The sequence below is a fragment of the Lethenteron reissneri genome, chromosome 11 (genome assembly GCF_015708825.2).
Source record: "Lethenteron reissneri isolate LAM-NWPU_2019-01 chromosome 11, ASM1570882v1, whole genome shotgun sequence".
Classification (NCBI taxonomy): Eukaryota; Metazoa; Chordata; class Hyperoartia; order Petromyzontiformes; family Petromyzontidae; genus Lethenteron; species Lethenteron reissneri.
Genome location: NC_083789.1, coordinates 521,872 through 537,904, shown reverse-complemented (window position 1 = coordinate 537,904; position 16,033 = coordinate 521,872). Strand labels below are relative to the sequence as shown.

Here is a 16,033-nt window from a genome sequence, read left to right as displayed (position 1 = left end):
TCCCACATCACCATCCCACATCATCATCCCACACCATTCATCCCACACCATTCATCCCACACCATTCATCCCACATCATCATCATCCCACATCATCATCCCACACCATTCATCCCACACAATTCATCCCACACCATTCATCCCACATCATCATCCCACACCATTCATCCCACTCCATCATCCCAAACCAATCATCCCACATCATCCCACATCATCCCACATCATCATCCCACATCATGCCACATCACCATCCCACACCATTCATCCCACACCATTCATCCCACACCATTCATCCCACATCACCATCCCACATCATCCCACATCATCCCACATCATCCCACATCATCATCCCACACCATTCATCCCACATCACCATCCCACACCATCCATCCCACAACGACCGGCACGGACGACGGTTGGAGAGTCAGACGGGAGCAGCGGAGCCGCCGAGCCCCTCGTGGCTCCCTGCGGACCGTCGCGAGAGTGCGGCCGTCGTTGTGACGCGCAGTGACGTCACTCACAGCCGCCATGTTGCGTGAGGAATCGCCGCTGGCGCGCGCCCCCACCCATCATGGCGGTGTCACGTGTGGGATGACGTCACGCGCGCGGGGCCGTGTCCCGCCCTAAGATGTCCGCCGCCGAGCTCCGCCCTTCGCCTGCCGGTTGCGCCGAGCGTCGTCTCTCGCCTCTCGCCTCGCTTCTGCTTCTGCCCGCAGCAGCAGCAGCAGCCCGAGCTGCCCGTTGAGCCGCGATGGTGAACGTGCTGAAGGGCGTGATCGTGGCGTGGTGAGAGAGGCACTGGGCAGGGGGCAGGGGGTGGGGTGGCGTCAGGGGCGCAGCGCCCCGCGGCCTCCATCGCGAGTCGAGCGGCGGGGCCTGGAGCCCGAGTAGCCTCACGGGGTAACCTCATTGAGTAATCTCACTGAGTAGCCTCACGGGGTAACCTCACGATGTAATCTCACTCAGTAACCTCACGGGGTAATCTCAGTAACCTCACGGGGTAACCTCACGATGTAATCTCACTCAGTAGCCTCACGGGGTAACCTCACGATGTAATCTCACTGAGTAACCTCACGGGGTAATCTCACTCAGTAACCTCACGGGGTAACCTCATTGAGTAATCTCACTGAGTAGCCTCACGGGGTAACCTCACGATGTAATCTCACTGAGTAACCTCACGGGGTAATCTCACTCAGTAACCTCACGGGGTAACCTCATTGAGTAATCTCACTGAGTAGCCTCACGGGGTAACCTCACAATGTAATCTCACTGAGTAACCTCACGGGGTAATCTCACTCAGTAACCTCACGGGGTAACCTCATTGAGTAATCTCACTGAGTAGCCTCACGGGGTAACCTCACGATGTAATCTCACTGAGTAACCTCACGGGGTAATCTCACTCAGTAACCTCACGGGGTAATCTCAGAGTAACCTCACGGGGTAATCTCACTCAGTAACCTCACGGGGTAATCCCACGGGGCAATCTCACTGAGTAACCTCACGGGGTAACCTCACGGGGTAATCTCACTGAGTAGCCTCACGGGGTAATCTCACGGGGTAACCTCACGATGTAATCTCACTGAGTAACCTCACGGGGTAATCTCAGTAACCTCACGGGGTAATCCCACGGGGTAACCTCACGATGTAATCTCACTGAGTAACCTCACGGGGTAATCTCAGTAACCTCACGGGGTAATCCCACGGGGTACTCCCACGGGGTAATCACACGGGGTAATCTCACGGGGTAACAATGCCACTGCACAATCCTACTTGGGTGTCTGCAGCAGCAGCAGCTGCGTGTTGCCTGAGAAGTCTCCACCAGTTTACTGGAACTCGCCACGCGGGCGACGTGTTGGCGACATCGCGCGGGGTGCAGAAGGTCGTGGGCACGGACGCCTGCTGTTGTATATTTGGAGTTTGCAGGTTCTCCCCGTAGTCGCGTGTATTCAATTGTATATTTAGTTTAGATAGTTTAGTGTATCGAGGGGTCCATAATGTTTGGGCTATTTTATCGGGGGACATATCCAGAGCAACGTGGAATTTCTACCAATGGAGATATGAGCACCGCCAAATGCTCATTTGTGTTTTGGGTCAATGACATTCTGCCGTAACTCCGGTGTAGATTAGGTTCCTTTGGCACTCTGCGCTGCAGTAGATTCACCTGCGTTTTGTGTTTTTCAGTGATCCTCCCATGAAGCAGTTCCTGCTCTTTCTGGATGAAACCAATGCTCTGGGGAAGAAGTTTGTGATCCACGATCTGGACGAGACGCATCTGTTCATCGCGTCTGAGGTGGTGCCCATTCTGCAGGAGCGAGTGGGCGAGCTCATGGACCAGAACTCATTCCCCATCACCCAGAAATAAAGCGTGCGCTCCTCCTCCACACGCGGGGACGGCCAACCGAGGAAGATGTCTCCTGAAGATTATTTGTGCGTTTTCAAATCCAAGCATTTCACTGGCTAGTGTAAAATAAAAACATTTGGCTCGGCATGTGGAGTGTTTTGGCAGCGGAATAAAAAGCTTTTGAAATGATGGCTTCATAGACCGATGATATTGAGTGCTTTGACCCGTGCAGCGATTTGTAAACGTGTTAAATATGCCCAGGTTATGTGTTGTCTTCCTCACGTTAATATAGTCACCAGGAAACGCGTGGCGCTGAAACCATGGATTGTGGTTCATTTTAAATTACAGCTTTTTGGCTAAATGTGAAAGTAACTGCTCACTTGCTACAAAATGTAAAGTTGGGTGTAAAATATCTGAAACGTCAACTGAAACATTTACATAAAACTTGATGGAGGATACAATACGTTTGAGCATTTTGTTTTTTTATAGGTTGAACTGCACGTTTATATCAGTTGAGTGTTGTGCTGTCATGAGTTTGGCACTGCTGCATATGGCAGAAATATACATCACAAACCAATAATGCTGCAATAAACAAGTAATACAGTATACAACTGAATGGTGCTGCCAATGTTCATCATGGTTGTAATTGACAACTTGCGTAGGTATTGAAAATACCATCGTGTGGAAGCCTGCATTTTGCACGATTTTATCCTTGCATGTGTATTCTCAAATTGATGAATTTAACCCACTACTGTACCATGAAGAAACGTAAGAATTCTAGTACAATGGCTAACCTAACTTTTAATGCTGAAGTGACTACTATTTCAGTCTGTTTTACCACACTTGGGCACTCTTGATTTTTGCTTGGAAATTTTGTTCATGCCATTTGGGCAAAATGTAGCAAAACCGTTGCATTTGAACTGCTTTGTACAGTCACACGGGAGAGTGGGAGAAATATGAACCACTGCTGTACAGTTTATACGTCATTCTTCTACAAAGTGTTGAATGCTTCAGCGGGGATTGTAAAAGTTAATGTTCCTTAATGCGGAGTGTTTTGATGAAACAGTATTGCAAATTTTCACTTCACAACATTACACAGTTTCCCAGGTATTTAGTGTTTCTGCCTGTCATTTATTTTTGGAATATTTTGGATCTGGACAATTTTTCCAACGACAGAAAACAAATAACAACTTAACCAATGTGTTAATAACGTTGGGAACACCTAACCACAGTCCTTGAGTTACATCAACAACAGCAGTACACATTATTCGAGTGAGGGATTCATTTTGATGTCTGTTTAGTGTTCTGGTTAGTATAAGTTGCTAGTCGTGGAGCGATTGGCTCTCATCCGTAAGGTTGCGAGGTTTAATCTCGGTTTGGGGTTGATTCCGCCTCGGGTTGATAAAATTGGTATCACGAGAGACGTGCTGTAAACGGATGATCACCGTCGTAATGGTAATTTGAACAGTAAATTACATGTTTTGAGCTGCTTGTTTTGTGCGTTTTTTTTAGCGACAGAGTCGTGTTCAGCTCTATGCAGAATTGCCACGTGAAAATTTGACTCGTGTTATGCAATTCGGAAGGTTTTGATGTGTGTGTGATTGCATATAAGCGCTTTCAATGAACTATCCATGAAAGTGTGTAAATAAATTTGAAGTAATATTCTTTATTTTTTTTTTATCTACAATGTAGCATCGGTTGTAAAGAAAGTCCATCGTTTTGCTGGCTCGGCATGCTTTGCAACATGCAACAAATTCGTAAAATTACTGGAAAAATAACCATGCTATATATGGGAGTTTGCAAATGGATGTGTTGACAGTAAAGTCTGCCAATGGATGATATTGAACCAGATTCGATTTTATTTGGCTACATAACTGTTCAAAGTGTTTTGCCACATTTCATACATGTGTTCAGTAGCTTTCAGCCATAATCTCCACAAGGACTCGATTCTGCACCTCCATTCTCATGGATTGTTTTTCTCCGTTGTGAATAATGTATATTCACTACCTATCGGCAGTATTATTTACCGCAAAAAGCGTATTTTATCTGCACCTTCAAGTGAGTGAAGTGAGTGAAGTGAGTATAGGCAGCCTGCAGGTTGCCAGAGATGGTCCGAATGTGCGCATGATGCGGAATGTGTCGATGTGATGATGAGTGGGTCACGCCGCGCTGCCGCCTGGGGGGCCTGAGAAGGGGAGGAATGCGGGGTGAGTGGGGGGCTCCGTGGGCCTCACGGGGGCTCCCCCTATTCTCGTGTTGAACCCTACACACGAGGGTCCCCACGCGTGATGAACCTCACTCGCAATGAGCCTCACAGACCCCCACTCTTGGTGATGACCCCCACTCTTAGTGATGACCCCCACTCTTAGTGATGACCCCCACTCTTAGTGATGACCCCCACTCTTGGTGATGACCCCCACTCTTGGTGATGACCCCCACTCTTAGTGATGACCCCCACTCTTAGTGATGACCCCCACTCTTAGTGATGACCCCCACTCTTGGTGATGACCCCCACTCTTGGTGATGACCCCCACTCTTGGTGATGACCCCCACTCTTGGTGATGACCCCCACTCTTAGTGATGACCCCCACTCTTAGTGATGACCCCCACTCTTGGTGATGACCCCCACTCTTAGTGATGACCCCCACTCTTGGTGATGACGCCCACTCTTGGTGATGACCCCCACTCTTAGTGATGACCCCCACTCTTGGTGATGCCCCCCACTCAGTGATCAGCAATCTTGTGATGACCCCACACGTCCACATGCACGAGCAAGCTGCGACGCTGTGGGTGCCGCGGGCAGGATACGTGGGTGGGACAGGCGAGGCAGAGTGGGGTTGGTGGAATGGCGAGGGAGGGTGGGGAAGGTGAGTCGAGTGGGGAAGGTAGGGACAGTGGCGTGAGGGTGTGGCAGCTGAAGAGAGGGTGTGAGGCAGCTGAAGAGGGGTGGGAGGCAGCTGAAGAGAGGGTGGGACCAGGTGAGGCGTGAGGGAGGCAGCTGAAGAGAGGGTGGGACCAGGTGAGGCGTGAGGGAGGCAGGTGAAGAGAGGGTGGGACCAGGTGAGGCGTGAGGGAGGCAGGTGAAGAGGGTGGGACCAGGTGAGGCGTGAGGGAGGCAGGTGCGCAGAGCGCGCGTGTGGGAGCAGTGGGGCCATGCGCGCCTGGCCGCGCTGCCCTCGCCGCTGCCCCCGTCGTGAATCCGGGCCCCGTCGTGAATCCGGGCCCCGTCGTGAACCCGGGCCCCGTCGTGAATCCGGGCCCCGTCAGCTCGACTGAGTCACCGTGGCGATGGAGGCCGAGCGGGCGCGCCTGGCGGCCAGGATCCAGCGATGGAACGAGTCTTGCCTCGACCTCTTTGGGATGAGCGGCCCCGATGAGGTGAGACCGCTCCGCGGCACGGGCTCCCGGGGTCTCGACAAACAGAATCGCACGAATTGTAACGAGGAGGAGGAGGCGGTGGTGGTGGCACCTGGGGTTCATTTCTGACCGGCGCCTTCTGTGTGGAGTCTGTATGTTCTACTCTCGTTTTGCGTGAGGGGTTTCTCGGGGTTGTCAGATTTCCACTCACATCCAACCATAAGATGTAACTTGTAATAGGATATCTGGCCAATATCAGCTACGTTGTATGTAACTGATGAAACTACACGAACTCGTGAAGCTCTCTCGTCGTGGCGAGCGGACAGGCATCTCGCGCCTGAACCACAAAGTGCTATCAGTGAGCAAGAATACAATTGTATGTTTACGTGTTTTGTTGAGCCTCTGTATGTACAGTACTGTATGGCTCTCATAATAGATCTGTCCTGGGATACACACGGGTTGTACAGCCTAGAAAAGGGTTTTAAACGACGGCGAGAGCCTCCCCCGTGTGAGTTTAAATGCCTCTGGCGGGGGCAGGGAGCGGGGAGGGCGCGCCCCGGGCCCGCGGCCACGTCCAGGTGGCCGTCATCTCACCCGGGAGCTGCCGCGTCACCCGGGGCAGTGGCCGCCCTCGTGACGGTGTGAGCCACACAAACAGCATCGCGCCTCCTGGCTTTAACCTTCTTCGTCAAAGCCAACCGCGTAACCATCGTCCGCTTCAGAACATCAACAAGCCGACGCGTAAGCCAGTCGTGCGATCGTGGCCATGCGACCCAAACGATGGGCCATATCGTAAACGAAAGAGACTCCGAGACAGAGGCCCATATCGATACATAGAGGCACATATCGATACATAGACGATAAGCCACAGAGGCGATCGTGGCCATGCGACCCAAACGATGGACTCCTCCACAGTAAACCACTGCAGTCTGCGCTCCTGCAACGGCGGAGAGACGTCAAGACGACACCAACTCTCTCTCTCCTGATGCGCCCTTGTCGTGGCTAGCAGACTGACGTTGCCATTTAGCTCCTGAACACATGAACCTGAAGGCGGTGCCCCAGGGTCCCATAGTACCCCGGCTCTCGCACGATGTCCGCGATGCAGTCATTTTTAGTCTGTTGATGGTCGGCGATGGGGCAATCGACTCATCTGGACGAGCTGTACTCACGATGCACTATGACTACGCTGCGTGCCGCGAGCGTTCAGGGTTTCAGCGCAATCGTCCTCGCTGCGTTTCAACATCGCGGAGTGGCACCGATTTCGGATTGATTGGTACCCCAGTCGCGGAGTTGTGTTACACCCCTGGGAAAAAATAGTGTCCCAGAAATAAAATATTTAATTGTCTCGGCTAGTTTGTATTATTTTGTACCCCGGGGTACCGCCATAAGAATCATATTGCTGTACACAATAATATAATACAATTAAACCAGCATGAGTCATGATTGTTAGTATTATGTTTTTTTAATCCAAGAAAGCCTTAGGGAATCTCAACTCTTTTCCAAGAGGGGCCTGCCACGTCTTATCAGGAGGGGGCGATGTTGCTATGTGTAAGCACCATTGACTAATTTTCAGGTAACAATTTCAGCATTGGGGGTTTTGGCCAATACCAATTCTATGCTTTTTTATAGCGATAATATGGAACGGGAGTACCCAGAGGAAACTCGTGCAGGACAGGGGGAGACATTACAAACTCCACGCAAAAAGATGCGCGAGTCAGGAATCTAACATCGGGGCCGTCCATAAATGATGTCACGCGATTTTGGACGATTTTTGACCCCCCCCCACTCTCGTCACACGGCGTCACAAAAAGTCAGACCCCCCCTCAAATATGCTTCAAATCGCTTTAAACTATTGCCATTGTAGTGCGCATTTAATGTGGCGCTGCACTCTGATGTTGTAGGAGTGTTGTTATAACAATTCTATATTTATATAAAGTTGCGCATTTTGATGTGACGTCACATTTCTCAAACCCCCCCCCCTCGTCACACATCGTCAGAAATGTCTGACCCCCCCCCCCAGGTGCGTGACGTCATTTATGGACGGCCCCATCCTCGCTAATTGCTACGAGGCTCACGCGTTCCCACCGAGCCACTCATTTCAAATGTCAATGTTTATTATCATGCAGAGTGACATTCTGGCTCGAAGAGACTATGTAGGCATGAGATACATATAGAGATGGGGTATTGACACTTTAAGGTTCATGGTGTACATTCTTTATGAATTAAAATGGAGATAAAAAAAAAGTATTTGTGTCCAAGAAAAGCAGAGGTCTATTGTCTTCAAGAGTCAATCGTTGCCGAGACAATCATTGCGGCTGTCCACAATGGAGTTGCTCTGCATCTCACCACGAAAAATGTCACCGCTGGAGAAACTTCACCTTCACAACGTGTGAAGAAAGGTCTGGTTGCACAGCCCGTGTTTGCTGCCCGGCGAAGCTGCGCATATTGACAGCGCTCACCTCCTCAAGTGACACCACCAAATGTGCCTCGTGTGTGTGCAGGCTCTGGAGTTCCATGCGGTGGTGCGGTTTCAAGTGCAGGCCGAGGGGGCCGTGGGCAGGGTGCACAGCACGTGCGTGCGCGTCACGAGCTCCAGCAGCGCCGTCGATGTCCTGCGTGCCCTGGAAGAGAAGCTGCAGACTCCTCTCGACTCCTACGGCATTTTTGAATTGCTCCCTGGCAAAGGTGGGCTAATTCCCGCTTCAGAGACGAGCTGCAAATTAGTGTTGTTAATCTTCTTGTTTCTTTCGGTAAAGTCACGTAGAAGGGAAGTAATAAAATAATAAAAATAAAACATAATAAAACAATTCTCACGACGTTTCGGCTACAACGCAAGCAGCCGTCTTCAGGTGAAGAATGAGACACTACCAAACTAGGAGCTTATATATAAGCTGCATTGGGGGTTGAAGAGCGCCTTAACAAAAAGAATGTGCATGTGAAGAGGGATTTAGCATATTCATGGAAAATGCGTAGGCGTTGGGCGGGGGGGTGTCAAAGTCATATTATGCCCATGCATTATGCAGGATCAGCAGCAACCAAGGGGGGTGCAGGGATTAGCAGTAACAAAGGAAAGGAATGTTAATGATATGTAGCTGCAGTTACTCAACAACACGTAGAAAACTAAAGTATAAACTACATAAAAAACTAAAGTATAAACTGCATCGCACCATCAGTATACTTACTATACTCTATAATAAGCTGAGTTACTAACAGCAAGTAATACATTACAATTTTACCTCGTAAAAATTCTATAATATGCTTCCATCTAAACCTTATTCTCTTACATCACACGAGCATATACCGTACTATATACTGCCATAGATAAACCCAACATTAAATTATATACTGTATTGCTGTAAACCAACCTATATCTTATACATTTAATATCACACTATGTATTATTCTACACACCCTAATGTGTATCGAAATGGTTTATTACGTCCTTCCAATGATTGCTGAGCCAGAATCCATCTTCTCGGTTAAAGTTGTCTCTGTGTTTGTATATGTGGATCGCCTCATGAACGAATCTCTCATGATAGCCAGATGGCTTGCAGAGAACCTCTGTCTTGGAGAAGTCAATATCATGTGAGCCCACTGAGTTGTAACAGTGATCTGCCACGGCTGAGGTGTTAGTCCTACCGTGTTTCAGGTCAGCTTTATGTTCACGGATGCGGTCCGAGACATGTCGTTTGGTTTCCCCAATGTAAGTTATGTTTTAACATTTATAATTAAGATTTAAAAAGTATACAACACATTCTTACAAATGCACACGTTTGATATTACAGAAATGTTTCAAATGTGGTGAATTGCAGTTTGATTACGTTGATTTTATATAAAACCTGAAAATGTGCAGATTACTAACGTTCTCATACAGATACTCACTTTTCGTCAGCAGATTATTTCGTTACACATATTTTGTTTTCAACTTCATATTCCACGTTCACGTTTCATCAGTACAGTGCAAACTTGCGCAATGCAGCTCCTGACAGCATGCAGCGCCTCTGGCAGGGCGAGTGGAATTCATTTCGCCGCGTTGCTCGGAGCAGCTAAAAGCGAGTCGGCCCAGTTTAGCTGCCGGGCAAGTAGCGTGACTACACAGCAGCCTCACCAGGATTACCGGTCACATGGCGGCTGCCTTACACACAGATTTGGCAGAACGGCGTTAATTGGCCTTTGAATGGTGTCAGATAGTGTAAGTGTGCCTGATGGGTGTGTCTACGCAGTGTGTGGCACGGACATTGCTTCTCGTGCCTTGCTGTTCTTGCTTGGCTGTTGTAGAGACCGGAACCTCCGGGATTGCAGAAGCATACATTTCCATCTCTGGCCAATTTTGTGGATTATTTTCTAAATAAGAATGCACTTTAGCTCTTAGTCATAACACGATTATTCCATGAAGCTTTAATCCACAGATTTTAGCCATAACAATTTAAAAATATTTAAACTATGTTTTATTGTGATGATTGCGACTTTTCAGTTCTTGTGCGATGGGAGCTGCAGGTTGACGTGACGATGCCTCGTGTTAGGGGAAAGCAGCGCAGTGATGGCAGGTTAATGGAACTCGCGCGCTTGTGCACCGCAGGTGAGCGGCGCTTGGGACATGGTGAGAGACCGCTCTTGTTGCAGCTGGCCTGGAACCCCAAAGGTCACCATGGGAGCTTCATTCTCAAACCAACTTCCTCGTTACCTGCCAAGGTACTTTGATTCTTATTCAGTGAGGAAAGCCTCACTGATTCTCAAGATTATTTTTCAGGAGGGCCCTGTCAAGTTTGCACAGTAGGGGATGATGTTGCTATGATGTGTAATCCCAATTGAGTAATTTGCAGAGGTGATTGTTCAGCATTTGGATGTTTTGGCCAATACCAGTTACACTGTGTGGTGTTTTAGTTATGGGAGGAAGCCGGAGAACCCAGAGGAAACCCATGCAGAAAAGGGGGAGGAAATATAAACTCCACACAGAAAGGCACCCGAGTCATGAATCATTGCCACCCACTCTACAAGAAGGAGTCGTACCGAATACTCAGTGAATTGCCACACTCTGAGAAGGATTCAAAATGACCGTGGTTGGGACAGGAAAAAGCTGATATGTTAAAAGTGAAAATAGAAGACGAAATGGGGAGCTGTTTAAGCTGTAGGAGCAGTAGATAACGTCTTGTTATACTGGGGATGGCCACAAGGAATAGCAGCAGAGGAAGCAGGCTGAGTTGGCAGAGCCAAGGCAAGGGATGAGCAAAAGACAGAAGCAGGCAAAATAAGAATTCGTGTTTAGGTAGTTTGACCAGTTTTTTTATCGGATATAAACCGCACGATTGAGCAAGCTCATTGAGAAACTGGAGTCAGGAGAGGGAAAGTAATTTGCAAAGCTAAGCAAATTGAATGTGGAGCGAAAAGTAACCTGAGAAACGGTTTAGACGAAGTTAAACAGTGGAATCTGCGTCGGGGAATCTGAGTTTGTGCTATTATTGCCAATCTATGGACATAATATATATGTGTAATACTGAACTCTATTATACATTTTATTTTGGGTAGTTTTTAAGTTACGATAATTGTTGTAAAGTTTTTAATTTACATCGGGTGATATATGAAAGTGGTGAATGTGTGAGGGAGGAGGGTTGTGAGGAGGCTGGCTGTGACAGTGTTTGTCTGGACATCTTTGACAAAGAGCTTTATAGCTCATCGGATTCCTCCAGTATGAATACATATTCTAATTCTCATGATATTCTGATTCTGATTGTCGAGACGGGAAGCGAGGGAGTGGGTGGAGGTTTCTTATTGGCTCGGTTTTGATTGCACAGATCGGGCAATGCCCATTGCATCACGGGAAGTGTCGCCAAAAGAGTTAAAAGCGGCTCCAGTGATGCGAAGTTTTTTTGTCGGTCCCTTGTGAAGTCCTCAGTGCCTTGCCAACAGCCTTAGCAATCTACCAAGTCAAGTTGCTCAACAGTGTAATATGGATATGTCTTAAATGTCCCATGAGACTTTGCTGACTAATTCCCTCCTGATGGAATTGACATCGGTGTGCTGTTGTGATGCAGCCTCGACTGATGTTTTACGTTGGCAGGGTAAACAACTCTGTGCCCATTTAAACACTTGTGATGAGAATGGCCTTGAGATTACCTCTGAAACACAGGGACACACAGGGGGTGCAGCAGCAGAAACCACCCTCCCTTGAGCTCACAGCACACGCCATACCGGCCCGACGAGTTCTGGAAACACTTGCGGCCAATGTTTGTATCAACCCATCACCTGCGTGCTACCTTGAATTATGTCAATTCATTTCAAGATCATGTTCATTTTGTACTGATGCATCTAAATCATTTACCCCCCCAGTTGAATGTAGGTTTTGTTGTTAACTTTCCTCGTCATTGTTGACTTCCTAGAGTCTTTAGTAGCAGCACAACAGATTTCTCGATGTGCGCAAGTGGAATGCCGCAGGGTATTTCCACTTGCGTGAGACTGTGTGTGTGAATTAGTGTGTGGGAGTGTATGTGTGTGAGTGTATGTGAGACTGTGTGTGAGTGAATTAGTGTGTGGGAGTGCAAGTGTGTGAGTGTATGTGAGACTGTGTGTGAGTGAATTAGTGTGTGGGAGTGCAAGTGTGTGAGTGTATGTGAGACTGTGTGTGAGTGAATTAGTGTGTGGGAGTGCAAGTGTGTGAGTGTGAGACTGTGTGAGTGAATTAGTGTGTGGGAGTGCAAGTGTGTGAGTGTATGTGAGACTGTGTGTGAGTGAATTAGTGTGTGGGAGTGCAAGTGTGTGAGTGTATGTGAGACTGTGTGAGTGAATTAGTGTGTGGGAGTGCAAGTGTGTGAGTGTATGTGAGACTGTGTGTGACGTGAATTAGTGTGTGGGAGTGCAAGTGTGTGAGTGTATGTGAGACTGTGTGAGTGAATTAATGTGTGGGAGTGCAAGTGTGTGAGCGTGAGACTGTGTGAGTGAATTAGTGTGTGGGAGTGCAAGTGTGTGAGTGTATGTGAGACTGTGTGAGTGAATTAGTGTGTGGGAGTGCAAGTGTGTGAGTGTATGTGAGACTGTGTGTGAGTGAATTAGTGTGTGGGAGTGCAAGTGTGTGAGTGTATGTGAGACTGTGTGTGAGTGAATTAGTGTGTGGGAGTGCAAGTGTGTGAGTGTATGTGAGACTGTGTGTGAGTGAATTAGTGTGTGGGAGTGCAAGTGTGTGAGTGTATGTGAGACTGTGTGAGTGGCGCACTTGCCCTCACCGTCTAGTGAGGCTATAAGGGGGATGTTTTTATTTCTGAGTGGCTATTTTCTGAATTGGTCCCGAGCCTCCCGTAGGTAAACTCGGCCTTTACAAGGTGGTACCTGGTGTGCAGTGTAAAACATTGCCACTCGGGAGACAAAGGCGGTTGGGCGTGGTGCTGGCCACCTCGTGTGCTGTGCCAGCCCTCATAGGTGTGCACCTCACAGCACTTGCCCTAACAGTCTGTGAAAGCTGAACAGGGGATCTTTGTCTTTTGTGCATGCATGGGTGTGTGAGTGAATGTCGAGGTGTATAGGGGGAGTGATATCGTAATGGTGAGCGCACTATGGCCGATTGTTATGTGAACGTCTCTTAGCATAGCCGGCCCAGGTGAGCAGCTGGTGAGAGGCGTCAGCACCGGCCACGGCGCCGTGCGTGACCCTCGCGTGACCCTCCAGACGCAGTCCTCCATGAGCACTGCCCATGGCAGCCGAAACAGTGACACGACGAGAGGGGAGACGTGCTGTGTGTGTGTGAGTGAGACGTGCTGTGTGTGTGTGTGAGTGAGACGTGCTGTGTGTGTGTGTGAGTGAGACGTGCTGTGTGTGTGTGTGAGACGTGCTGTGTGTGTGTGAGTGAGACGTGCTGTGTGTGTGTGTGTGACGTGCTGTGTGTGTGTGAGTGAGACGTGCTGTGTGTGTGTGAGAGACGTGCTGTGTGTGTGTGAGTGAGACGTGCTGTGTGTGTGTGAGTGAGACGTGCTGTGTGTGTGAGACGTGCTGTGTGTGTGTGTGAGACGTGCTGTGTGTGTGTGTGAGTGAGACGTGCTGTGTGTGTGTGAGTGAGACGTGCTGTGTGTGTGTGTGAGACGTGCTGTGTGTGTGTGTGTGTGAGTGAGACGTGCTGTGTGTGTGTGTGAGTGAAACGTGCTGTGTGTGTGTGTGAGACGTGCTGTGTGTGTGTGTGAGTGAGACGTGCTGTGTGTGTGTGTGAGTGAGACGTGCTGTGTGTGTGAGACGTGCTGTGTGTGTGTGAGACGTGCTGTGTGTGTGTGTGAGACGTGCTGTGTGTGTGTGAGACGTGCTGTGTGTGTGTGTGTGAGACGTGCTGTGTGTGTGTGTGTGAGACGTGCTGTGTGTGTGTGAGACGTGCTGTGTGTGTGTGTGTGACGTGCTGTGTGTGTGTGAGACGTGCTGTGTGTGTGTGTGAGACGTGCTGTGTGTGTGTGTGTGAGACGTGCTGTGTGTGTGTGTGAGACGTGCTGTGTGTGTGTGTGTGAGACGTGCTGTGTGTGTGTGTGAGTGAGACGTGCTGTGTGTGTGTGTGAGTGAGACGTGCTGTGTGTGGGTACGCAGGTGTCTGTGGAGGTGCAGGTAAGTGCGTGTGTAAGTGTGTGCTTGTGTATGCTTCTCAAAGCGAGTCTCTAGAATCTGCTTCTTTATTGCTTGCAAACATGATTTGGTAACCAAGGCCTGGTAAACTGATGTCACGATAATGGCCATATTGTGAAAAATGATGCAGCAACTGTAGTAAGCACACACATTATCTGGCTTGTCAAGTTTAAATTGTCTTGCCTGCTCTTGTGCAGAAGGTGTGTATTTAGCTGTGTCGTTAAATGCAAAAAGATGTTCAATGTTGTTGTAGTTGATGGTTGTATTCACTCAAAGAGAAAATATCTATTCTGCCAGGTGGACGGTTGTGAAAGCCCGAGTGACCAGGTCAGAGACAATGACCAGGATTCCTTGCAGAGCCTCAAGAATTCCTCCGGTACAACCGCACACTCTCTGTGCACACAGTTCACCCTCGCTCCTTGCACATTAAACACTCACGCAGAGTGGCACATACCGCACGTGTACACACCGCACGTGTACTCACCGCACGTGTACACACCACGCTGCATGGCCATGGTGAAGCTCAGCAGCAATCGCTCTGTGAACTCTGAGAGCAGCAGCTGAGCCTGGTGACTATGGAGTGGGTCCAGCACCCTCGCTAACCACATACACCAGGGCTGACGACCAGCTCCCCCCCCACCCTCCCTCCCACCGTCACTCAATGTGGCGCTTTGATGAACTGGCTTCTGGGTTTGCCTGGAGCTGCTGCTGCTGATGCCAAAAGATTTTATTTGGTTCAAGTTGAAACAGGTTGACAATGGTTGCAGCTGCTGCCAGGAATTATAATTCACAAATGCCGCCATATCTACGTAATTATAAATTTGACATCTCCGGTGTAGGCACCTAAATTCATTGTTTACACATTTAAAGTACCGTTCATGGCTGAAATAGGTTTATTAGAGTTAAACATTTGAAGCCAGTTAATTAGGATGAATTAATTATCTGATAAATATAAAGTCTTGATCTCTGGGTGTAAGTCATCAATTACGAAGCCTTAGCTCCCTTACTGCAAATTGGAGACGCTGTGTGTGGAGAAACCAGTAAGGACACGTTTGGATTTATTGGTTTTCATTTATTTAATGGAGTAATTGCACTGTTATTATATTTGATTACTATGCCATGTGGAGGTAGCGTACATTACACAGTGGCATAGTCACAACTAAATATTTGGTGATGCTGCTGCATTGGCAGTGGTGCACAAATAACAAAAAAACACAACTCAACACAATCGTAAATACCACTGCCTTAACAAGATAAAGTATATAGCAATGATCCTTCTTAACAGCACGTAGAGAGACCAGAGAGGTAGCGTGGTTAGTCATAGCAGGGTTTATATAGTGATAGAAACGTATTAACCAGGGTTGTCTGTCGGATTTGAACCACAAACCTCTGCAACACGCGGAAGGTATGCTACCCCTGGGTCCAATTGTTGCTGATGACCTGCTTCCCCATCTACGTAATATTCTATTCCTACAAGCGTCCTGATGTTATGCATTAGTGGCAAAAGTCCTCAGCGACTGCCTCAAAAAGCGATAAATAGGTTTTTATCACTTTATTTAACTCACTCCCAAAGTATAGCTAGCCCCTTTAATATATCTAGTGGCTGATCTGTCTCCTTCCTGTATCTCTGCTCTGAGTTTAAACTGGCCTTCAAGTTGCCTTCACGGCTGTGTTCAGCCCATTGAGCGACTCTCTGGGTCTCACTCATCACCCTCCAACCCAATGAGCTCCAACCCCACTCTGTAAC

At 48.5% G+C, this 16,033-nt stretch overlaps 2 protein-coding genes across 2 annotated transcripts in view; both read left to right on the top strand.

Moving 5' to 3' along the window:
* Positions 1–597: 597 nt before the first annotated feature.
* LOC133341216 (general transcription factor IIH subunit 5-like) lies at positions 598–3,825 on the top strand. The gene is made up of 2 exons (XM_061549677.1): positions 598–785; positions 2,181–3,825. The coding sequence occupies exons 1-2, from the start codon at positions 751–753 to the stop codon at positions 2,359–2,361; spliced, it is 216 nt and encodes a 71-aa protein (XP_061405661.1). The 5' UTR covers positions 598–750; the 3' UTR covers positions 2,362–3,825.
* A 1,615-nt stretch (positions 3,826–5,440) lies between these two features.
* The window catches only part of LOC133341214 (uncharacterized), a 34,227-nt gene continuing 23,634 nt past the window's right edge, over positions 5,441–16,033 (top strand). The window contains exons 1-4 of the mRNA XM_061549673.1: positions 5,441–5,718; positions 8,199–8,382; positions 10,277–10,389; positions 14,584–14,662. Coding sequence (XP_061405657.1) covers positions 5,629–5,718; positions 8,199–8,382; positions 10,277–10,389; positions 14,584–14,662 — 466 coding nt within the window. The 5' untranslated portion in view covers positions 5,441–5,628. The remainder of the gene's footprint in view (positions 5,719–8,198; positions 8,383–10,276; positions 10,390–14,583; positions 14,663–16,033) is intronic.

What these genes read in the sequence shown, in the direction of transcription:
- LOC133341216 (XM_061549677.1), top strand. Translation starts at nt 751, where the DNA reads ATGGTGAACGTGCTGAAGGGCGTGATCGTGGCGTG. An exon ending in AAGGGCGTGATCGTGGCGTG is followed by an intron (nt 786 to 2,180) that starts GTGAGAGAGGCA and finishes TGTGTTTTTCAG; the next exon opens with TGATCCTCCCATGAAGCAGT.